The 22557-nt window shown below is 44.1% G+C and overlaps 1 protein-coding gene across 7 annotated transcripts in view; it reads left to right on the top strand.

Moving 5' to 3' along the window:
• The window catches only part of LOC140460666 (uncharacterized), a 34576-nt gene that overhangs the window by 5654 nt on the left and 6365 nt on the right, over nucleotides 1-22557 (top strand). For 3 of the 7 annotated variants that reach the window (XM_072555288.1, XM_072555287.1, XM_072555289.1), the window contains exons 3-4: nucleotides 7054-7418; nucleotides 16938-19458. The exons of 1 other annotated variant lie outside the window; for it this stretch is intronic. In XM_072555288.1, the coding sequence (XP_072411389.1) occupies nucleotides 17333-18508 (1176 nt within the window). In that variant the 5' untranslated portion in view covers nucleotides 7054-7418; nucleotides 16938-17332 and the 3' untranslated portion in view covers nucleotides 18509-19458. Of the gene's footprint in view, nucleotides 1-7053; nucleotides 7419-16937; nucleotides 19459-20460; nucleotides 21020-22557 lie in introns of those variants that run through there. 3 more of the 7 variants (XR_011954268.1, XM_072555290.1, XR_011954270.1) reach the window with 3 other exon arrangements.

Genomic DNA, 22557 nt, shown 5'->3' on the forward strand with positions numbered 1-22557 from the left:
AGCTGTTCTGCCGAATGAGAATTCGGATTACCACAAACCCGGTGCCTACTATACTAGGAGTCAATTAAAATTAAAATCTGGAAGAAACACTGATGAGACTCCTTTTGATTTCCACTGCCCCAAAACTAATAAGTCCCGAAGACACCGATGATTTGCAATCAAAGTCTCGGGACCTTAATATCAGACCTTGCACTCACCATGATGTGGGAGGGCAAAAAAGAAATTTCCCAAATAGAAGAGGTTCCTAACCCACAGGCTCTGAATCTGGAACAAGCCCAATTTATGGATCTTTATCAACCATGGAAACCTCATGACTCTCAAGCATTATCAATAAGGCTGCAGATTATGGAAGGAATCCTGAGGGATCTGTTAATTACATTAATAGGACCAAGACCATTTCTAACGCTGCCTCCCAAGACCTAATTCACCTCAGAATGCAGCTATTCGCCTGAAAAATGGGCGAGTTCTGAGAAATTTTACAAGGTAATAATCATACCCAGCCTGTAGTCCGGCACCCGGCTGAAACTATCAGATTGGATTATTACCTGTCTCCACCAAGCAGTGCATCATGTAGTTGATGTGGGTAAAGTCTTAACATGTAAACCCAGCTCGGGCGAAGAGGCTGAGGAGTTCCTTACCCGTTTTAAGGAATGCTATGGCGCTTCCTCTGATGACACTAACTACCTACAAGGGTGATCATCCCAATTTAATGCCATATGTATGACTCTTACCTGATCAGGTACAGAAAGCTATTAAAACCCACAATATCCACTGGCAACATGCTGAGGTTGCACAATTTAGCCGAGAGGTTCGTTACTTCTGAGAACTAAAGGATCCCAAGAGTAAGGCTACCATCGGCACGGTTAAGACAGAACTTGTCCAAACTACAGTGGCTAATGTTCAACCCAGGATTCAAAGTAGACCTTTCTATCTGCAAGGTCAGTCAAGCTAGCAAGTGAAACCTTCATACTATTGTCCAGTATGGCAGGACAGTAGAAATGGTACTGTGTATTCACAACATCCCAATGGACCTTGCGGTCCTCCTATGTATCCTTCCCCAACAATCCATGATGCCCCTATACATTCTCTCATTACTCTTCACTGCCTCCCCCACCCCCTAGAGTCCCCCAACAACTACACCTTTGTTCCAATTGCAGTGAACTATGACATTGGTCCAAGAACTACCCTTTCCATAGCAGTCCCTGGTTCATCACCGCAGTAAAAACAACAGACAATCTCCTGGTCTCCCTCCCCAGTAACCTCAGCAGGTTGCCCCTTTTACGACACAAAACCCTTGTCAAAACTGACTCCCGGATATAAGGCAGCTTCCTGTTTTGAATTTTCCCATACTTACTGCTAGCCCAGAGGATGGACCTATGCTAATTCTTACCCGTAATGGCCACGATATTGAATTTATGTTTGACGCAGGAGCCACTGTTTCATCACTTCCTGTCCATCTTGCTAATGCTTTTGATTTTCAAATCTTGGACGATGATGATATCCTGCAATCTTTTGATGGTTCCTCTAATAAACATGCATACGCTGTCCCTCTGACAGTGGTGTGGAAAAATTGTGTCACGCTCCCTTTTTGCTTTGTTGTTACTAATGGATTACGTATCCCTCTACTTGCTAGAGCTCTCCTCTGTCCTCTAAATATTACTATTAAATGTCATGATAATGGTATCCTGATTCAGGATCCACCTCATTTTGTTCAATGCATCAATACCAAACCAAAGCTGCCTCGATGGTGGTCATTTGATTTGGATCCTTATGCTTTCGATTGTATTTTACATAATGTCCCTCACCCCCACATTACTTTAGCTTATGACTCATCCAGGAATGATCTCAGGCTTGAACACATACTATAATTCCTTACTGGGCATTACTCCGCACGCTTGGGTGATTGGTGAGATCAGATCACCAGCTGGTGGCGTTCTTTTCGTGTCAGTTCCTCTTCATAGCTGGAAAACTGGCCCCCTCGTTTTCCCCTGTGCCACCACTCACTTGATCCCAGAACATAAAGCCTAAGAAGTAGGTTTTGACGCTAAGACTCTTTTTTGACCATGCTGATCAAACTTGCCATGAAATTCAGCTGCTCACTGAGATATCAATCCTATTTTATGCACAGCCTTATCGATTCATGGCAGCCTTCATCATTATCATGCCCACCCTCACCTGCAGGACATAGTATATCCTGGAGTCTGGGTGGACTCTAAAACACAAGTGGGCCTTGCTAAGGTCCCACCCATCTCCATTCTGATCAAACCGAATTCTGTCCTCCTGTCTATACTTCAATACCCCCTGAAACCAGAAGGTGAAGCTGGCATTCAACCTGTCATTGATTCATTTCTACAGCAAGGCCTTCTAGTCCCATGCCATTCTTCTGTCAATACACCTACCTTTCCGATCCCTAAACCGGGATATCCTGAATGTTGTTCATGACCTTCGTGAAGTAAATTAAAATCATTTGAGGCTCAATCCTCCAGTTGTCAGTCCTGCTACTGTCCTTAGCCAAGTTCCAGTTGATGCCAAACTCTTCACTATCGTTGACCTCCAACATGCATTCTTTTGTCTTCCTTTGCATCCAGATAGCCCATTACACTTTTGCCGCCTTTTAAGGGCCACCAATATATGTGGACTTGCCTACCTCAAGGGTTTATCCAGTCGCCGACACCTTTTCAGAGACTCTTCACACCCAGCTTGAATTATTTGAATTTCCTGGAGACACTACCCTAGTTCAATACATCGATGACCTCCTCGCTAGCCCTGACAAAAGTGTCCAATCACACTGACTCCACTACCTTTCTCAACCATCCACATCAATGTGGCTATATTGTACCCCCCCAGCAAAGTTAACTTCTTTCTGATTAGTCTTAAGTTCCTAGGTACTCTCATTTCTGAATTCGATCGGTGCTTGACACCTGACCGTATTGATCCTATTCTTTGTATTGCCCCTCCAACCACTCCTAAACAGATACGGTAGTTTCTTGACCTCATCAATTATTGCCGACAATGGATTCCTAATTGTGCCCTTCTGACCCAAACATGATCTCCCCTGTCCTCGTCTAATGAGCCTTAACGGTATGAACTCACCCCATAACAACTACATGTCTTTACGAAGCTTAAAACTACCCTCTCTTCAGCACCCACGCTAGGCCGACGTTTGTATGACTGCCACTTTCATCTTTATGTTGCCGTCCTTGATACCTGTGCTTCAGCTGTTCTCAACCAGCAACATGGCTCCTCTTGGCTCCCTATTGCCTATTTTTCTACTAAGCTTGACCCCGTTGCTCAAGGTATGCCTTCCTGCACCCAGATTCTCTCTGCCATCCATACTATGGTAGTGGCTGCCTCTAATATAACTTTACATCAAAATGTAGAAGTCTGTACCTCGCATTCTACAGTATTCTTGCTGATTTCTAAATATACTGAACACCTTGTTATGGTTCGTCTCAGTCGCTGTGAGATTTCATTACTTCTGAATCCATTTCTCTCCTGAAAGTACTGCTCTAACATTAACCCCCTACATTCCTGCAGGAAGAACCACTTGAACTGCCTTATCCACACCATGATTGTGTTCTCAGAAATGAACTTGTTTCTAAACCATGTCCTGATCTTACGGACGACACAGATGTGATCAACAAAACGGGTCAAGATGCAGGGAAGATACCTGCCCAACTGTCGTCTGATTCATATGGATGGAAGTTTACTTGTTGGTTATGATCGCTGTGTGGATGGATCGTGTGGATTGTACTGATAGTCCTTGGTCTCATCCTAGGAATATACACTGTCGTCCGCTTATGCGTGAAATGGACTGTACATTGTTTTTCACCTAAGCCAAAGAAGAGTCTGCTTAAATGACCCTTGTCTACCCCTCTACCTCCATGCCTGAACTTCCATGCTGAAATCCAGTATCTTTCAGACTCTGCCCCTCTGGATGATGACCTGGCAGAGGAGGCACTTGACTTATTTGAAAATACAAATTGACTGAATGGACTAATGATAGTTATAAGCCAAGTAGTTGTCATGAAATAACAAAAGGAGGGAATAAGAAAGTCTATAGCCATAAAACCTGTCTTTAAACATTTAAACTAAAATATAATGTTGAATTATAGAGCACATTTGCTGCACACTAGAAAATAGACAGGCAGGGAGGCTTGGTAAAAGGGGAGAACTCAAGGTATGCAGAAGATAACCAAGTGATAACAGGATACCCTAAGGCAATTAAGTACATTTGCCTTAACAGTGAATCTGTGAAAACAGGACACAGTGATAACATTCATGGCTGTTCCCTTGTGAAATTAATGACAGCGTTTGATTTTGACCCCAAAACGAAACTTGGTACTGTCAAAAGCCTTGTATTTGACAGTCAGGTCCTGTTAATTATAATAGATTCTTATCACCCTTTGCAAGCTAGACAAACAGAGGGAAAAACATCTTTGCTGTTACAAGTCCCTGACTTGAGAGTTCAAATGGACGAGAGAGAGAGAAACCATTATAGTGCTGGGGCTCCCGAAGCTATTAAAAAATTACCTGCTTTGGATTGAACATAATTGCATTTTTGACACTTTATGATGGTATTGAGGAGCCATTACCGGTTATTAAATATGAACTCTGTAAAAGGTAATGTTGACGAAGCTTTAATTTACTTGCTGTTCTTGCAGACCACTCTACAGACCTTTCAGACTACCCCACTGTCAATTCCAACTAATCAGATCTTATGTCTTATTTGAATCACAACCCTGAAAAGAGAGCATGTTTAATTAAAAGACTAATGAATCAGTTTAAATGCAACCTTTTGGTAACATCTCAGCTTCAGGTACAGTATGATTCAGTGCCGAAAAAGCAGGAGTCTGCTCCTAGCTTAGAAATTATTCTCGGCCTAACATTGAAGAGATTCAGGCACAATGTGTCAGGAAGCCATTTTATGGTCAAAAGTTTGCCCTCCTGCTAAGAAGCCGTTTTGGAAAACAGTTGTATCTGACTTGTGACCTGTGCAAGGTTAGGAACTCTCCAATTAGCTCAGACTGGTACCTCTTTATGTTAGGAGTTTATCTCGCTAGCAGGCACCTAACTCGGCTGGATATGTTTTCCCACCTGATGAATGGCTTAGGGCCTGTAGGAGTGATTAGTCAAGCGTTCGGAGACCTGTCAATTAACTTTTCTTCCTTACGAATTAAGAACATGCAATGTTTTTGTAAACCTTTGTGAAAAGGAAACCACTTTGTAGCAATACATCAGAGTAACCTGCCAGGGTACTTGAAGAGTTAGGTCCCCTACTCTCCTAGGTTACTAGAACCTAGCTAGTTTAGCTTATCGGTATCAGTGGAGCTATTGGTAAATAAAGGGGTTCACGAAAATTAAACTAAACTGCCTGTAAGAGGATTTTCTTTTATTCCAGACTCTCAGAGTACGAACTCCGGGGCGAATCGTGAGAGACTGCAGGTCTGACTCCACAAAGGATTCCCTGGCCGTCTCAAATCCCTACTTTAACACTCCAACTCATCCATGTTGACCAGTTAGCCTAAACAGTCTAGTCCCATTTGCTAGCACTCGGCCCATATCCCTCTAAACCCTTCCATCCAGATTCCATTCAAATGTTGTAATTATACCAGCTTTCCTCAAGCAACTAATTCCATACCCACACCACCCTTTGCGTGAAAAAGTTGTCCCTTAAGTCCCTTTTATTTCTTTGCCCTCTCACCCTAAATATATGCCATCAAGTTCTAGACTCCCCCCAACTCAGGGAAAAGACCTTGACTGTTTATCCTATCAATGTCCCTCATGATTTTATAAACCTCTATAAGGTCACCTCTCAGCCTCCAACCCTCCAGGGAAGACAGCACCAACCTATTCAGCTTCTCCCAATAGCTCAAATCCTCCAACCCTGGCAACGTCCTTCTAAATCTTTTCTGAACCCGTTCAGGTTTAGCAACAAACTTCTGACAGGAAGGAGACCAGACCTGCACATAATATTCCAAAAGTGGTCTTACCAAAGCCCTGTACAGCTGCAACATCACCTCCCAACTTCAATACTTGATACTCTGACCAATAAAGGAAAGCATTCCAAACGCCGCCTTCGTTATCCTATCTATCTGTGACTCCACTTTCAAGGAGCTCTGAACCTGCACTCCAAGGTCTCTTTGTTCAGCAACACTCCCTTGGATCTTACCATTAAGTGTATAAGTCCTCCTCTGATATGCTTTTCCAAAATGCAGTGCCTCATATGTATCTAAATTAAACTCCACCCTGTTATCCTCTGAGCTAAGCATCTTCACTGTCCACTACACTTCTAATTTTGGTGTCATCTGCAAACTTAGTAACTATACCTCATTTATTGACATCCACAGCATTTATATCAATGATGAAAAGTAGCGGACCCAGCACCCATACTTGTGGTATACTACTGATCACAGGCCTCCAGTCTGAAAAGCAACTCTCCACCACCACCAACCTGTGAGCTGGTTCCGCATCCAAATGGCTAGTTCTCCCTGTACTCCGTGGTACTAACCTTGCGAGCCTGTCTCCCTTGGGGAATCTTGTCAAAAGCCTTACTAAAGTCTATATAGTACCCTGGCATGTAGGCTGTCAGGCCCAGGGGACTTGTCTGCCCTCAATCCTAATAGTTTGCTGTGTACCTTTTCCCTCTCAACGTTGATTGTTTAAGTTCTATCCTTTCTATCACCTCTGACTTACCCGTTCCAATAGGAATGGCACTATTGTCCTCCAGCTTGAAAACTGAGGAAAAGGATTGACTTAGCATCTCTGCCATTTCAGTGTTCCTCCTATTAACTCACCGATTTCATCTTCCAAGGGGCCTGAGCGACTCTGTTCCCTTTAGCATGTCAACAGAAGCTTTTGCTATTCTTTTTGATATTTTGCGCTCGGTTTCTTTCGTAATTTATCTTTATTCATTTTTTTTTAGTACCCCTTCGTTTATGTTTGCAAGGTTTCCAATGTTTTAGCCTTCGAGGTCTGGAATAACATTGCGGAAAAGACTGAAATTTTTTTTAAAAACTACGTTAAAACTTAAAGAAAAAACCTACCTTTCAGGTGGCTGGCGAAGGGAGCAGGGAACACATTGGCCCCGCCCCCATTGTCTCCGATTGGTTGGATGCCTCGTCGAACCGCGCCCACTACACGCGGGGTGACGTCACGGTCTGGTCACCCAGCCCCTTGTGAGTTGGCGCATGTGCAGTGTAGGCCATGTAGTGGGACAAAGGCAGTGTTACTGAGTGTGGGAGAGGAATGGCGCCGGCGGCTTAAGGAACAAGAACAGGACTCGCTGGAAAAGCTGAGCAGCCCTGGCTGCATGTGTCAAGAGAATCCGAGGAATCGTTACGGGTCCAGTGATCCTCCTTCAGAACGGAAACATCCCGGAGAGGTCGCCAGGCCTGAGCGCCCGGGGAGAGGAGACAGTGAGTACCTACTTCGACACTGTCCTATTCCCCCCCCCTAGTCCAGGAACTCCCCGACGTTCGAGACACCACCCACACCCTCCACCTCCTCCAAGACTTCCGTTTCCCCAACCCCCAACGCCTCATCTTCACCATGGATACCCAATCCCTCTACACCTCCATCCGCCATGACCAGGACCTCCAAGCCCTCTGTTTCTTCCTCTCCCGACGTCCCCAACAGTACCCTTCCACCAACACACTCATTCATCTGGCCAAACTGGTCCTCACCCTTAACAATTTCTCCTTCAAATCCTCCCACTTCCTCCAGACCAAAGGGACAACCATGGGCACCCATGTAGGCCCCAGCTATGCCTGTCTCTTTATTGGCTACGTAGAATAGTCCATCTTCAGTAGTTAAACCGGCACCACTCCCCACCTCTTCCTCTGCTATATTCATGACTGCATTGGTGCTATCTCGTGCTCCTGCGAGGAGGTTGAGCAAACTTCACCGACACATTCCACCCTGACCTTAAATTTTCCTGGACCATCTGACACCTCCCTCCCCTTCCTCGACATCTCCATCTCCATTAATAACAACCGCCTTGACACCGGCATTTTATAAACCCACCGACTCCCACAGCTACTAGGATTACACCTCTTCCCACCCTACCTCCTGCAAAAATGCCATCCCGTATTCCCAATTCCTTCGCCTCTGCCGTATCTGCTCCCAGGAGGACCAGTTCCACCACAGAACACACCAGGTGGCCTCCTTCTTCAGATACCACAATTTCCCTTCCCACGTGGTTAAAGATGCCCTCCAACCTATCTTGTCCACATCCCGCACCTCCGCCCTCAGACCCAACCCCTCCAACCGTAACAAGATCAGAACATCCCTGGTGCTCACCTTCCACCCTACCAACCTTCGCATGAACCAAATCATCTGCTGACATTTCCGCCACCTCCAAACTGACCCCACCACCAGGGATATATTTCCCTCCCCATCCCTTTCCACCTTCCGCAAAGACCATTCCCTCTGTGACTACCTGGTCAGGTCCATGCCCCCCTACAACTCACTGTCCCACCCTGGCACCTTCCCCTGCCATTGCAGGAATTGCGCCCACACCTCCTCCCTCCCCTCCATCCAAGGCCCTAAAGGAGCCTTCCACACCCATCAAAGTTTTAGCTGCCCATCCGCCAATATCCGTATCCATTGCTCCAAATACGGTCTCCTGTACATTGGGGAGACTGGACGCCTCCTAGCAGAACACTTTAGGGAACACCTCTGGGACACCTGCACCAATCAGCCCTGTGGCTCAACATTTCAACTCCCCCCTCCCACTCTGCCGAGGACATGGAGGTCCTGGGCCTCCTTCACTGCTGTTTCCTCACCACCAGACGCCTGGAGGAAGAACACCTCATCTTCCGCCTCGGAACACTTCAACCCCAGGGCATTAATGTGGACTTCAACAAGTTCCTCATTTCCCCTTCCCCCACCTCACCCCAGTTCCAAACTTCCAGCTCAGCACTGTCCCCATGACTTGTCCTACCTGCCTATCTTCTTTTCCACCTATCCACTCCACCACCCCCTCCACCCATACCTATCACCTTCTTCCCACCCCCACTCAACTATTGTACTCTCTGCTACTTTCTCCCCATCCCCACCCTCCTCTCATCTTTCTCTCCACACTGTAGGTACCCTGTTTCTATTCCTGATGAAGGGCTTTTGCCCAAAATGTCGATTTTACTGCTCCTCGGGTGCTGCCTGAACTGCTGTGCTTTTCCAGCACCAGTCTAATCTAGACTGGTTACCAGCATCTGCAATCATTGTTTTTACAGAGAGGAGACAGTGAAACAGGGGAGGATTGGAAACCGTGGGAGGAGGGAGACTGGGGAGTTTATAAACTCCAAGGGGAGGCCTGAGGCCGCGAGTAAAAGCTCCACAGGCCCAGTGTTTACTTTGTTTGGGGAAGGACCTCTGGGGGCAACCAGTCGCCATATTCGTGAGGGTAAGACGCAAATTGTCTTGGGGCGGGGAGCGCGAGGATCCATCTTGATGAGGGCACCATCAACTGTCATTTCTGGGAGAGAATTCCAACTTTGTGGCAGCCTTTGTGTCAACTAGAATTTTCTCATTGTGGATGTAAGTTTGCTCGCTGAGCTGGAAGGTCATTTTCAGATGTTTCATCACCGTACTAGGTAACATCATCAGTGAGTCGAGTGAAGCGCTGGTATTATGTCCTGATTTCTATTTATGTCTTTTGGTTTCTTAGGGTGGGTGATATCATTTCCATTCTTTTTCTCAGAGCATGGTAGATGGGGTCCAAATCAATACATTTCCAGTTGGAATGACATGTTCCAAGGAATTCTTGTGTGTGTTTCTGGTTGGCTTATAGGACGGTGGCTTGTCATAGGATGGATGTATGGTCCCAGTCAACATGGTGTCCTCCTTTATCTGTGTGTAAAGATACGAGTGGTAGTGGATCGTGTATTTTTGTGGCTAGTTGATGTTCATATATCCTGGTGGCTAGTTTTATACCTGTTTGTCAGATGTGGTGTTTGTTACAGTCATAGAACCCCTATGTGTGGAAATATGCCCTTCGGCCCAACAGCTCCATACTGACCCTGTAGAGATTATGCCAGCCAAGCCCATTCCTCTACAATTACCCCTGACTTATGGACCACTATGGGCAATTTTAGCATGGTCAATTCACTTAGCCTGTGTATCTTTGGATTGTGGGAGGAAACCGGAGCACCCAGAGGAAACCAACACAGACACTGGGAGATTGTGCACACTCCATACAGTCAGTCGCCCCAGGATGGGATTGAGCCCGGGTCCCTGGTGCCATGAGACAGCAGTGCTAACCACTGAGCCACCGTGCCGCCCCCTTATATTTCAACAGTCTTTCAACTTTAAACACATTCATCACAGTCTTCCCAGAGGATTAGACTGTTCTCTCTCATTAGAGATGGCTAGTGGTGGTTTATCTTGAGGGTCACCACACCTCAGCTGAGGGGAAAGGCCGAGAAGGAGATCCTCACATTTCTCCAACTTGGGTGATACTTAATGTGAAGCAGCTTGGTATACTCTTGTTGAAATGTTATCAGTATTAGCTGCTGCTGTTGCTGTCATTTATTGGCAAGACTCATGTTAAGTGAAACAATTTCAGCAAGAAATTGGCAGCTGGCAGAGCTCTCCCACCCAATGCCAAAAAAGTGAATGCTTTTATTGGTGAAAGATAATTGGCAAAGAAAAACAAAATTCAAGTGTCATGTACCTTTAGAAAGAGTGGAAGGGTTGATTTTTCAAAGTAAATGAAAACAACATTTCTGAAGTGGAGCAACAAACTAAATTAACAATGCAGGTTTCTTTTCACATAACTGCACTACTGCAAATGTCTGTATTATGGGGAAATGTTATGTACTAAAATATGTTCTTATTTTGTAAAGAGTCAGGTCAATAGGTTTAATTTTGTCAACAGTGATCAATAAGATCTTGGTTTTATACAGCATCTATGTGAGATACACTGGTCGTTAATATTTGATCGAGTAAGTCTCCACTGACCACCACAAGAACAAAGTTTTTCCCTGTCTGAACTGTCAGAAAAGATGTGCTTACTTCACAAATTTTGACTTCTTGATGTGTTTGTATGTCTTGCAATATTTGATTTTAAAATATGTAATTTACAGTGAAAATGAATTGTTTGTGCTTTTTAATGTTGATTTTAAGGTACGCTGATAAGAAACTATGTATGCGTTTAGGCCGTCTAAAAATAGAATGCGTTTCATACTGTGCAAACAAAACACAATTTGGGAGGTGATGGTTGTTCCCTATCTCAAAGCCAATATCAATAATACCTGTGGTGTCAACACACATAACCACTGCCTTTCACTCCTTTTTTTTTAAAATCATTGGGAATTTAACACATCACACGACTGCAGCAGAATCTGAGCACGTTACATTGGGCTTCCCATCAGGATGCTGTAACAAACCTCAACCTAATTTGGGATGTTGGGGAAAGTGCAAAATAAATGAATCACTAGTATATACCCTGTGGTTAAAGAGCGCTACAACAGTATTGTACAGACATGTCAGCTGTCTTGGTGAGACCTAACTTTACTCTGCGACACCTTGATTGGCTTGAGTTGTCGCTGACTACATGTAAAATGAAACATTATGGAGGAAAGACATTTTTGCGACTGAAAATGTTTTATTTGGCCTTCAGCAGTCACACCTACACTTTTACCATATATTTTGCTGCTTATTTTGATTTAACTTGATGATATGTAACCTCAGTTGCTAAACAACCCTCAGTGGAGCCTCAAGCGTTATTTGAGATCCAACACAAAAGCCAACTTCTTCCAAATACAAAATGTTGCTGACTACAAAGAAAAATCATACAAAGCTTTTATCAACTCCCAGATCGATTTACCGCAAGAAATAGCAGTATTGGCCATTCTGCTCCACCATTCAGTGAGATCATGTCTGATCTGATAACCCTCAATTCCATTTTCCTGCCTTTTCCCCAAAACCCTTGATTCCGTACTGATCTTCCTTTGACACCTTCAATTTTTCAGAAGTTTAACTTATCTAGAACTTTGAAGACTGAGACACTTGGACACACAGTACCAACATCAATCCTTGTTAATTGTCCTTGCTTCTATACCACAGAAAATTGTTTTCTGGGTCCTTGTTTGAGTCCACAAACTGCTCAATAAGCTCAAACAACCCTCTTCTGTTCTTCTAATGAGCCAATATCTCTGACAGCTCCATTTCAATAAAACGGAAAAAGCTTCCTATCACTTTTGGTTGTAGACAATAGGGTCAGGATTAAAAATGATTCTCATTTTCCTAAATACTTGGAATAGGTTTAATTGATTTTCAACAAACAAGTTTTGACACATGTTCGGGTTCGTTTGAGAAGTTTAGCAGAATTGTTTTTCTCAGATGGGACAATGAAACTTCTTTAGATTGTTTCCACTATTGGAGGTCTACCTCCAGTTCTTTTTCTTAGCACATTATAATGATCTTCTGAACTAGTTTTATTTCATTATATCCATCCCTTCAAACAAACCAATTCTTCCCATAAATAAATTCATCCATCTCCAGCACACTTCTAGGTAATATTTTTCCTTAAATTCCATTAAAATGTCCTATCTCTTTCCTTAAATCTATGCCCCCTAGTTGCTGAAGCCGTCCACCAAGGGGAAAAGTTTCTTCCTATCTAGACCCTAAGTGTCTTATCTGTACACTCCAAACAGGTCCTCACCCAGCCTTCTCTGTAAGGAAAATACCTTCAGCCAATTTAATCACTCTCATAGCTGAAACCCACCAACATGCACCACCCTGAGTTAGTATTCCCTTCTGCACCCTTTCGCGTGCCATCACATCCTGCTAATAATGTGATGACCAGATCCACTACTCCAGCTGTGGCCCAACTAATGTCTTGTACAGTTCCATCACGATCTCCTGGCTCTCATGTTCAATGCCTTAACTATTAAGGGCAAGTATTTCATATGCCACCTTAATCATTTCATCCACATGTCCTGTTGCCTTCAAGAATCTATGAACACACATACCTTACTCTGATCTTCAGTACATTCTAAGTTCTTGTGATTTAACATGTTGATCCTCCTGAAATGTATCATCTCAATCTTTTCAGGATTGAACTCCATCTGTCATTGTTCTGCTCATCTGACCAACCCATCTTTATTGTCCTGTAGTCTAAAACTTTCCTCCTTGCCATATATTAGTGTGGGTTCTGAATTTCTTTTGGGCCTGATTTATTTAGATTGCATTGTGTTTATTTTGTGGGCGTATTTTTAGAATATTGGGAGGATACTTGGATCCAGCATCTGTTTATACCCAAAGAAGAAACTCAAACCAGAATTTTTTTTTTAATCCAATGTTTTCCCTGGTAACATTTTCACAATGACTTCAATTTCTGCAACACCCTTAGCTTAACTTAAACTATTTTCAAATCAAGACATTACTGAATGGAGATCATAACTTCTTGTACTGTTAAATCTGTCTCAAGCAATGCTGCAAATTAGGTAACCTTATTTTGTAACCTTGCTCAAAACCTTTTCTAAAAAGTGACTGCATGAAGATTGAAGTTGACTGAACTGCTTTCTTCATTTTATAATATTGCCAAAACAAGTAAATGTTCCAGCATATGCAATCTTTTTCTTTCTCGAAAATAGGTAATGAGGTGAAAGGGAATAATGGACAAAGCAATTAAAAACAATGCTGACTCTAATTCAGCAAGTATGTTCTTTTCAATAAGTTTAATTCAATATTTACATTAAAGTTATGTGAGTGACACAAATAACAATACTTTAAGGCTGCTACTTAAGTTTAGAAATTCAATCACACTCTGTGTAGATGGCTTAAAATCATTGTATCAAAAGCTTAAAGCACTTGCATAAAACACGAAACCTCAGTTATGTTTATTTCCCCAAACTGGGTTATCAAGTAAAAGGGAAGTATTATTGGAGATTTGATGACAGTGGGCAAAATGGCAACGCTAATTTCGCAAGTATGCAAGGTTTAAGCTTAAAATGCATGGCAGGTTTATTTATCCAAGAAATAAACACCTTTACTCTCTCTAATATTAGCTCCAATTATCAATATTTGATATGAAATTAGAAGATCTAGCTTGAGAAATCTACAACATATTGCCACACGCTTGCCATAAATACGACAGGAACACAGTAAAAGTAGTGAAAATTAAGTCAGATCTTTGTGGTTACAGATCCATAAGATACAGAAGCAGAATCAGTCCATTCGACTTGTTGAGTCTGCTCCACCATTTGATCATGGCCAATGTTTCTCAACCCCATTCTCCTGCCTCCTCCCTGTAACCCTTGATTCCCTTACTAATCAAGAGCCTATCTTTATCTGTTTTAAAAGTACTCAGTTACTTGCCTCGTTTCAGTGGCAATGAGTTCCACAGAGTCACCTCTTTCTGACTGAAAAAAATCTTTATCTCATCCCAGCATTTCTTGCCACAGAGAACTATGAGGGCAGAGTCCATGTCTATACTTCCTTGCATGGTAATTTGTAAATAACATTTGTTTTTTCAGGTTCATTAGCTGCTGCTTAAGTGTGTTGGTAGGTTTGTGGGCTACCATGATGCAGAGAGGTTTGAGTTGTCTGGACATCATTTCACAGATACCTTTGATGTAAGGTAATGTGGCTCGGGTTTCTGTGCATGTGTCTGCTTGTTTGCGTTTGTTGTTGAGAAATCAGCGGACAGGGTTTATTGGGTACCCGTTCTTCTTGAATATGTTGTATAAGTATTTATCTTCTGCTCTTTGTAGTTCCTGGGTGGTGCAGTGTGTAGTGGCTCATTGAAATAGTGTCCTGATGCAGATTTGTTTGGGATGATTTGCTTCTGCATTAGGTACTTGGGTCTGTGTATGTTGTTTTCCTGTAGACGTTAGTCTGAAGTTCCCTATTGACTGTTCGCTCTACTGATATCTAGGAATGGCACTTTGTTGTTCTCTTTTGTGAATTTTATGCCAGTAAGGATATTGTTGATGGTGTTGTAGGTTTCCTCTAATTTGTTTCATTTTGTGATGACAAAGGTATCATCACTGTGGCGGACCCAAAGTTTGGGTTGGAGCGTTGGGAGGGCTGTTTGTTCGAGTCTCTGCATTATTGTTTCTGCTAGGAACCTTGATATTGGTGGTCTCATGAGTGTTCTGTTGATTTGTTTGTAGGGCTTGTTATTGAATGTGAAGTGGATGATAAGATACGGGTCCACAAACTTGACAATGTTATCTTTGCTGATGAAGTTGGTGCTGTTTGGCGTTTGTGTCTTTGGTGGTTCTTGTAGTGTAGTCAGTGTGTCTTTGGCCACGTTGATGTTAATGGATGTGAATGGGGCTGTTATATCAAAAGACAGCATTATTTCATCCTCTTCTATCTTGGTGTCTTTGGTGTTCAGGAATTCTTGGGTGGAGTGAATGGAGTGGCATGAATCTTCAACTTGGTGTTTTAGTCCTCAGTGGAGTTCTTTGACTACTCTGTATACTGGTGTTCCAGGTAGTGAGAGTATCGGCCTGAGGGGTGCTCCTGGTTTGAAGAGGAAGGGCACAACAACAAAGTGCCATTCCTAGATGTCACAGTAGAGCGAACAGTCAAGGGGAACTTCAAACTAGCGTCTACAAGTAACAATACACACAAACCAAATACCTAACTACAGAAGCAATCATCACAACACCCACAAACGAAGCTGCATCAGGAGATTATTTAGCGAGCCACCACACATTGCAGCCCAGAGAAACTGCGAAGAGCAGAAGAGAAATACGTATATGTACTCAAGAAGTACGGATACCCAATAAACCCAGTCCACCGATTTCTCATTGATGCTTCCAAGCTGACCCTCAAATTTGGTTTGTCCCTGCATTCTTTCCTGGTTGTCTTTTGTGGGTTTTGAAAACTTTTTCCCAATCCTCTGACTGAGGATAAGAGTTGGGAAGTTATGTTGTGGCTGATAGGACATTGGGTCGACCACTTTTGGAATATTGTGTGCAGTTCTGGTCTCCCTCCTATCAGAATGTTGTTGTGAAACTTGAAAGGGTTCAGAACACATTTAAAAGGATGTTGCCAGGGTTTGAGCTGAATGGGCTGGGCTGTTTTTCCTCGTGCACCAGAGGCTGAGGGGTGACTGAGAGTCATTTAAGAAAATCATGAGAGGCATGGATAGGGTAAATAGACAAGGACATTTCCCTGGGGTGAGGGAGTCCAGAACTAGAGGGTAATAGGTTTAAGGCGGAGGAGGGCAAGATTTAAAAGGGTCTTAAGGAGTAACCTTTTCATGCAGAGGGTGGTGTGTGTAAGGAATGAGCTGCCAGAGGAAGTGGTGGTTGTTGATACAGCTATGACATTTAAAAGGCACCTGGATAGGTATATGAATAGGAAAGGTTTAGAGGGATATGGGCCAAGTGCTGGCAAATGGGACTAGATTAGGCTAGGATATCTGGTTGGCCCGAAGGGGCTGTTTCTGTGCTGTAGATCTAACTCTGGCTTGCCACTATCGTTTGCCATGTCTGTGTGTTCAGTTTCTCTCTGGTTGTCTGTGTCAATGCCTTGATGTCTCATTCCACCCACCACATATCACCACCACCCCCACCCACCATAGGGACGATAACCAATTCATGTCTGTTTTTTTATCAAGAAGCTGTATTGCAGGTTCAACCTGAATTTACACTTCTTTTGCTCCCAAAATCAGACTTGCTCACTCTCAGCAATATCCCAATATCCTGAAAGATATTAACTTTCACATGGTGTTATCCAAAATTCGAAGATGTCAGTCCTGACGTTTTTGCTTTTTCTGTCCCTGTAAGATCCTGAATCAGCACCTTCAGGACAATTCGTTTGAGCGGAGTGAGAATAGAGGAAGAGAGAGAGAGAGTGGGATGCTTTCAATTTTGTGGAACAGCATAAGAAAAAAATGTTCTGCAGAAACTGGAGTAGCTTGTTCTGAATTTCTACCCTGGACTGACCATGATGACTTTTGTAATCTCTTTTTCCAGAGTATTTGAAGATCTGAAGACTGAAGTTTAAAAATCAACAGATGAAGGGCCTATGCCTGAATCGTCGATTCTCCTGCACTTTGGAAGCTGCCTGACCTGCCATGCTGTTCCAACACCTCACTTTTCAACTCCTCTCCAGTGTCTGCAGTCCCCACTTTCACATCAATGTCTGACAGTCACTCAATCCATCGGGACATCAACGATTTTCAACTATGATTCTGTGAGAAGGAGCAAAACATTTTGGTTCCTGTTTCAGACCATTTTCAGCATTAGTGGGACTGAATGAGAGTCTCTTCTGTTACAGCTCACTGTGTGTAAAACCTGAAACAGTTGTACGGCCAGGAAAGAGGAATTTACTGCGGGCAGGGGCAGTACACGCGGCTGTAGCTGTGGCCATGGTGAAACCAGAGGAATCCCACACCGTGGAGAAACCGTGGAAGTGTTGCGACTGCGGGAGAGGCTTCCATGCCCCATCTGTCCTGGAGATTCATCGGCGAAGTCATACTGGGGAAAGGCCATTCTCCTGCCCCGAGTGCGGGAAAGGCTTTACCTGCTCCTCCCACCTGCTGGACCACCGCCGAGTCCACACCAGAGAGAAGCCATTCTCCTGCCCTGAGTGTGGGAAGGGCTTCACCTACTCCTCCCACCTGCTGGCCCACCAGCGCGTCCACGCCGGGGAAAGGCCCTTCCCCTGCTCAGAGTGTGGGAAGGCCTTCAGCAAATCCTCGGACCTGCTGAAGCACCAACGGGTCCACAGAGGGGAGAGGCCATTCAGCTGCCCTGAGTGCAGGAAGGCCTTCAGTGATTCCTCTACCCTGCAGAGACACCAGTGGGTCCACACCAGGGAAAGGCCGTTCTCCTGCCCCGAGTGCAGGAAGGGCTTTACCCGCTCTTCTGCTCTGCTGACCCATCTGCGGGTCCACACGGGTGAGAAGCCCTTTAGCTGCCCCGAGTGTGGGATGGCCTTCAGCAGGTCTTCCCACCTGTTGAGGCACCAGCGGGTCCACACTGGGGAGAGGCCATTCTCCTGCCTCCAGTGTGGAAAGTGCTTTACCCAGCCCTCCAACCTGCTGACCCACCAGCGGATCCACACCTGTGAGAAACCGTTCTCCTGCCCCAAGTGCGGGAAGGGCTTTGCTGTTTCCTCTAACCTCGTGGCCCATCTGCGGGTCCACACAGGGGAGAGGCCATTCAGTTGTCCCGAGTGCAGGAAGGCCTTCAGCAATTCCTCTGCCCTGCTTAGGCACCAGCGCGTCCACACCGGAGAGAAGCCGTTCTCCTGCCCCGAGTGCGGGAAGGGCTTTACCCGCTCCTCCACACTGCTGACCCACCGGCGGGTCCACACGGGGGAGAGGCCATTCAGTTGCCCCGAGTGCAGGAAGGCCTTCAGTGATTCCTCTGCCCTGCTGAAGCACCAGCGAGTCCACACTGGGGAGAGGCCCTTCAGCTGCCCTGAGTGCGGGAAGAGGTTTACATTTTCCCGCAACTTGCGGAAGCACCAGCGGGGGCACCAGCGCTCACAACAATCAGATTCTGCCGCTGATGGTGCCATGAGTCCCCCCCAGGACTGATTCTCCTAACAGTGGGTGCAGTGGGAGAGTTGGTGCACTCTATTTATTTGTTTTCCGTTGGACTGCAACCCCACGGTGGCTCAGGGGGGGCATGGTGACTCAGTGATTAGCACTGCTGCCTCATGGCACCAGGAACCAAGGATCAATTCCACCCTTGGGGTGACTGTCTGTGGAGTTTGTGGATGGAAGGAGAATGGATGAGATAAGAAACCGCTGCCTTTCTTGAGACAAGTCTCCCGGAGAGAACTTGCTGACTGATTTGATTGTCTGATCTATTGATCCTCACAGTGCCCCATTGCCCTCCGTTATCTGGAGGAGGTCCACACAGATGTACCAAAGCCCCTTTTTGGACTGTGGAAGGAAACCTGTGCAGACAGGGAAAACATGCAAACTCCACACAGACAGTTACCTGCGGCTGGAATTGAACCTGGGTCCCTTGCGCTGTGAGGTAGCAATGCTAAGCAGTGTGCCACCCCAATATGTCATAAAATTTTAATAAACACACTAAATTGGAAATGTGTCCATACCAAGAACTTCCTGTAAATGTTTGGAAACAAAAGTCCATCGGAATTGTCTTTGGGGCGGATCCAAAACTTACTTCGTTAATGTTTGAAAATACTTTGACCTCTGGAACTGTCTGCCAGAGAGTGTGTTGGAGTCAGATTCGATTCTGGCGTTCAAAATAGAGGTGGATCATTAAATTGAAAAGGAAAGCATTTGCAGTGTTCAGTGAAGAATAGTACAAGGTACTGTAGTGGACGTCAGAATGAGTTTTTCTCCTTTCTAGTATCTACTTGAGTGACTCAGTGACAAATCTAGTTTATGATATTCACAGTGCTGTATAAATTGTTGTGGGTCACAATGTTTTTCCTCCACTTGGACACAAACTGTTCATCTTAAATATTTGTTTTTTAAATGACGGAAATAAAATTAATGTTTGGAAAACACAACTTGCTGTGTAGTAAGATCATCAGAAATAGGAATGGGAGTAAGTAATTGACCGTTGAGATGCTCTGTCTTTCATTTATCTAAATTCTCTTTCCTGCACTTGTTTTCTCATGACTTCATCTGCTGAAGTGACTACACTCCAAAAGCTTTTGATTTCAACATAAGAGCATAAGAACTAGGAGCAAGAGTCTGCCTTCTGGCCCTTCGAGTCTGCTTCACCACTCAATAAGATCATGACTAATCTTTTCGTGGACTATGCTCCACTTACCTGCGTTTTCACCATATCCCTTACGTTTTTGAAAAATAAAAGAATTATCTTCTAGTGGTTACTGAAGTAGTGTCAAATACTTCCCTGGGCAAGGAATTCCATCGATTGACAACCCTCCAGTGAAGAAGTTTCTTCTCAGTTCAATTTTAAACCTGCTACCTCTAATCTTTGAGGCCATGCGCCCTTATTGGGCCGCATTTCCACTGCTCACCTACCAGTGGAAAATCCTATTTCTATTTCTTTCATACTTTAATATATTTCTCTAAGATCCCATCCAAACACACCTGCTGGACTATAAACCTGGTGTCATGTGACTTATAACTACAAAATTTGTTACTACGCATCCTCATAGCTGTGGGATTTCAGGGCTCGAAGATCGGGACACTGCCACTGCGCCATAAAAAAAACCTCTGCAGCAAATCAGCCCTCTTCTATTGAATGAAGGGGAAGAGGTTTGTTTTGAACATAGGATAGAAATATTATACCTTCAGAGCCATTACACTAAATTGAGCCCTCTTCGGTTGAATGAGTGGATGTGAAGGTGCCAGAGTTGAGTTGGTTGATAACGTTAAAAATCATATCTTTCCCCCTGAATATCTGACACTACCCCTATAGCCCCAGAGCCCGTTGCAGTAAACTGGGTCATCTGCTGTTGAATGAATGAATGGGAATGAAAAGGGCGGATACACTGACGTGATTGTGACATTCCCCACCAATACCAAAGCTTGTGGTCGGGACCGACTAATCAGAGAGAGATATTGCAGAGGGTGGGGCCAACACGACAAGCAAAGCCGGCCGCCATTGGTCAGGTGGAGTAAGGTGCGCTCTGATTGGAGGGAGCGCGGATGACGCGCGTCACTGAAGGAGGAGACGGAATGAAGAAGAAAAACAAAGATGGCGGCGCGAGGCTGCGGTTTTCTCATCGACTCAGCGGGCGGTTTCCGACGGAGGGAGGGGGGCAGACAGGCATCGTTTACCTCAGAAAATACCTTTAAAATACATTTCAAATTAAAGTCGGAACTTTTCAAACAAAAGTTGTGAAGAAAAGGAGACAGTCCCCGGTGGGGTTTATTGTTTATTTTTGTATAATTTCCGGGGCCCGGGAAGGGGGAGGTGACGGTTACCGGGTGAACGAGAAAACAAATTAAAAATGTCGGCGGTGGAGGAGAGAGAGCCGGCGCCCGCGGCTTCTTCGGCGGCGGCCGGAGCCCAGGAGCTCAACAACCCCCCGGAGCTGGAGGAAGGTCCGAGCTCCAAGAAGCGGGGGGTCCGGCTGGAGGCTGGATTTGCTCAAGGCTTGTATCTATTAACTTATTTAAATGGTACCTACTGTATGGGGCTATGGTTTACATTAAAACCGGAGGATCATGTCAGAGTGTTTGTTTATATTGAGCAGTTGTAGTTGGTCAAATACACTCCCTGGAGGAGCACCTTCTATGATGCTGCATTTCTTTCCTTCTGCCCTTCCCCCATTTGTTATCTCACATCTCGATTTTACATTTTATTTGGTCAAATTTAATTTCATATTAATGAGACTTGGTATTCACTGTGTTATTAATTTGTTTGTTGGATTATTGTAAGAAAACATTAATGGTGTCATGTCATTTCTGATGTCAGAGTTTGACATCGAATGTGCAGATGTGAATATCAGTAAGTTGTGAAAATAAATCAAGAACTTGTGGTTCTAACAAAAAAGCAGTTCACTGATTGTGAGAAACAAAGCTCACACACCTCAATAATTGCAGTCCGAGACAAAATCTGAATCAGCAGCGTCCTTTATTTTACACTTGCAAGTGGGTGAGATGTCCAGTGCCTATAAGGCAGAGGACATACACACACCAAGTTCAATTCATACATAATATTTATATGATTTGATGTCTTTTGTTTTACATCGCTCCTCCCCTGCTTACATCATCCACTTCCCTAAGACCGGCCCCCATTACCCCTGTTTATCTCTTGCCTTATACGGCCTTGTCTGTGACAAAATGCTTATTTCTGGCCTCACAAGGCTGTTTGACCTCATCCTGCTGTAGGTCATTGTTAGGCATATTCTTTCTTCATCATTATCTCCCCCCTTCATCTGTTGCCTTTCTCGAGGCTGTTCTGATCCCTATAACCCTTTTAATTGGGGTTTGTTCCTGTGTTTTTGTAAAAGTGGGAAGCAGATGTTTATACCTACTTTTTGTACAGGCATATCTTGCTTAACTTCATCCCCTCACAACATCTTATCTATTTGCCTGTAATGTCTACCTTCTGACATACAGGTTTAGCTAATACAAAAACAATTATATATTTCCTCCACATCGTTTCCATTCTTGTTGACTCAGCTCGTGGCTAAAACAATTACACACTGCTGAGAGTTCATTTTACTTTGTAAAATGAAATTGCAGAAATGCAGAAGTAACATTAATTTACCTATATCCCATAGTTTGTTTATATTTAGCAGTTGTAGTTGGTAAAATACACTCCCTGGAGGAGCACCTTCTATGATGCTGCATTTCTTGCATTCTGCCCTTCCCCCATTTGTTATTTCACATTTTGATTTTACATTTTATTTGGTCAAATTTAATTTCATATTAATGATATTTGGTATTCACTGTGTTATTAATTTGTTTGTTGGATTATTGTAAGAAAGAAATAATGGTGTCAAGTCATTTCTGATGTCAGAGTTTGACATTAAATGTGCAGATGTGAATATCAGTAAGTTGTGAAAATAAATCAAGAACTTGTGGTTCTAACAAAAAAGCAGTTCACTGATATTAATGGCATTGTCTCATTTGAGGATGATGACTTGAGTCTGACTAACAAACCGTTTCATGTAGTCACCCAATTT

Source organism: Chiloscyllium punctatum, chromosome 36, assembly GCF_047496795.1.
Source record: "Chiloscyllium punctatum isolate Juve2018m chromosome 36, sChiPun1.3, whole genome shotgun sequence".
NCBI lineage: Eukaryota > Metazoa > Chordata > Chondrichthyes > Orectolobiformes > Hemiscylliidae > Chiloscyllium > Chiloscyllium punctatum.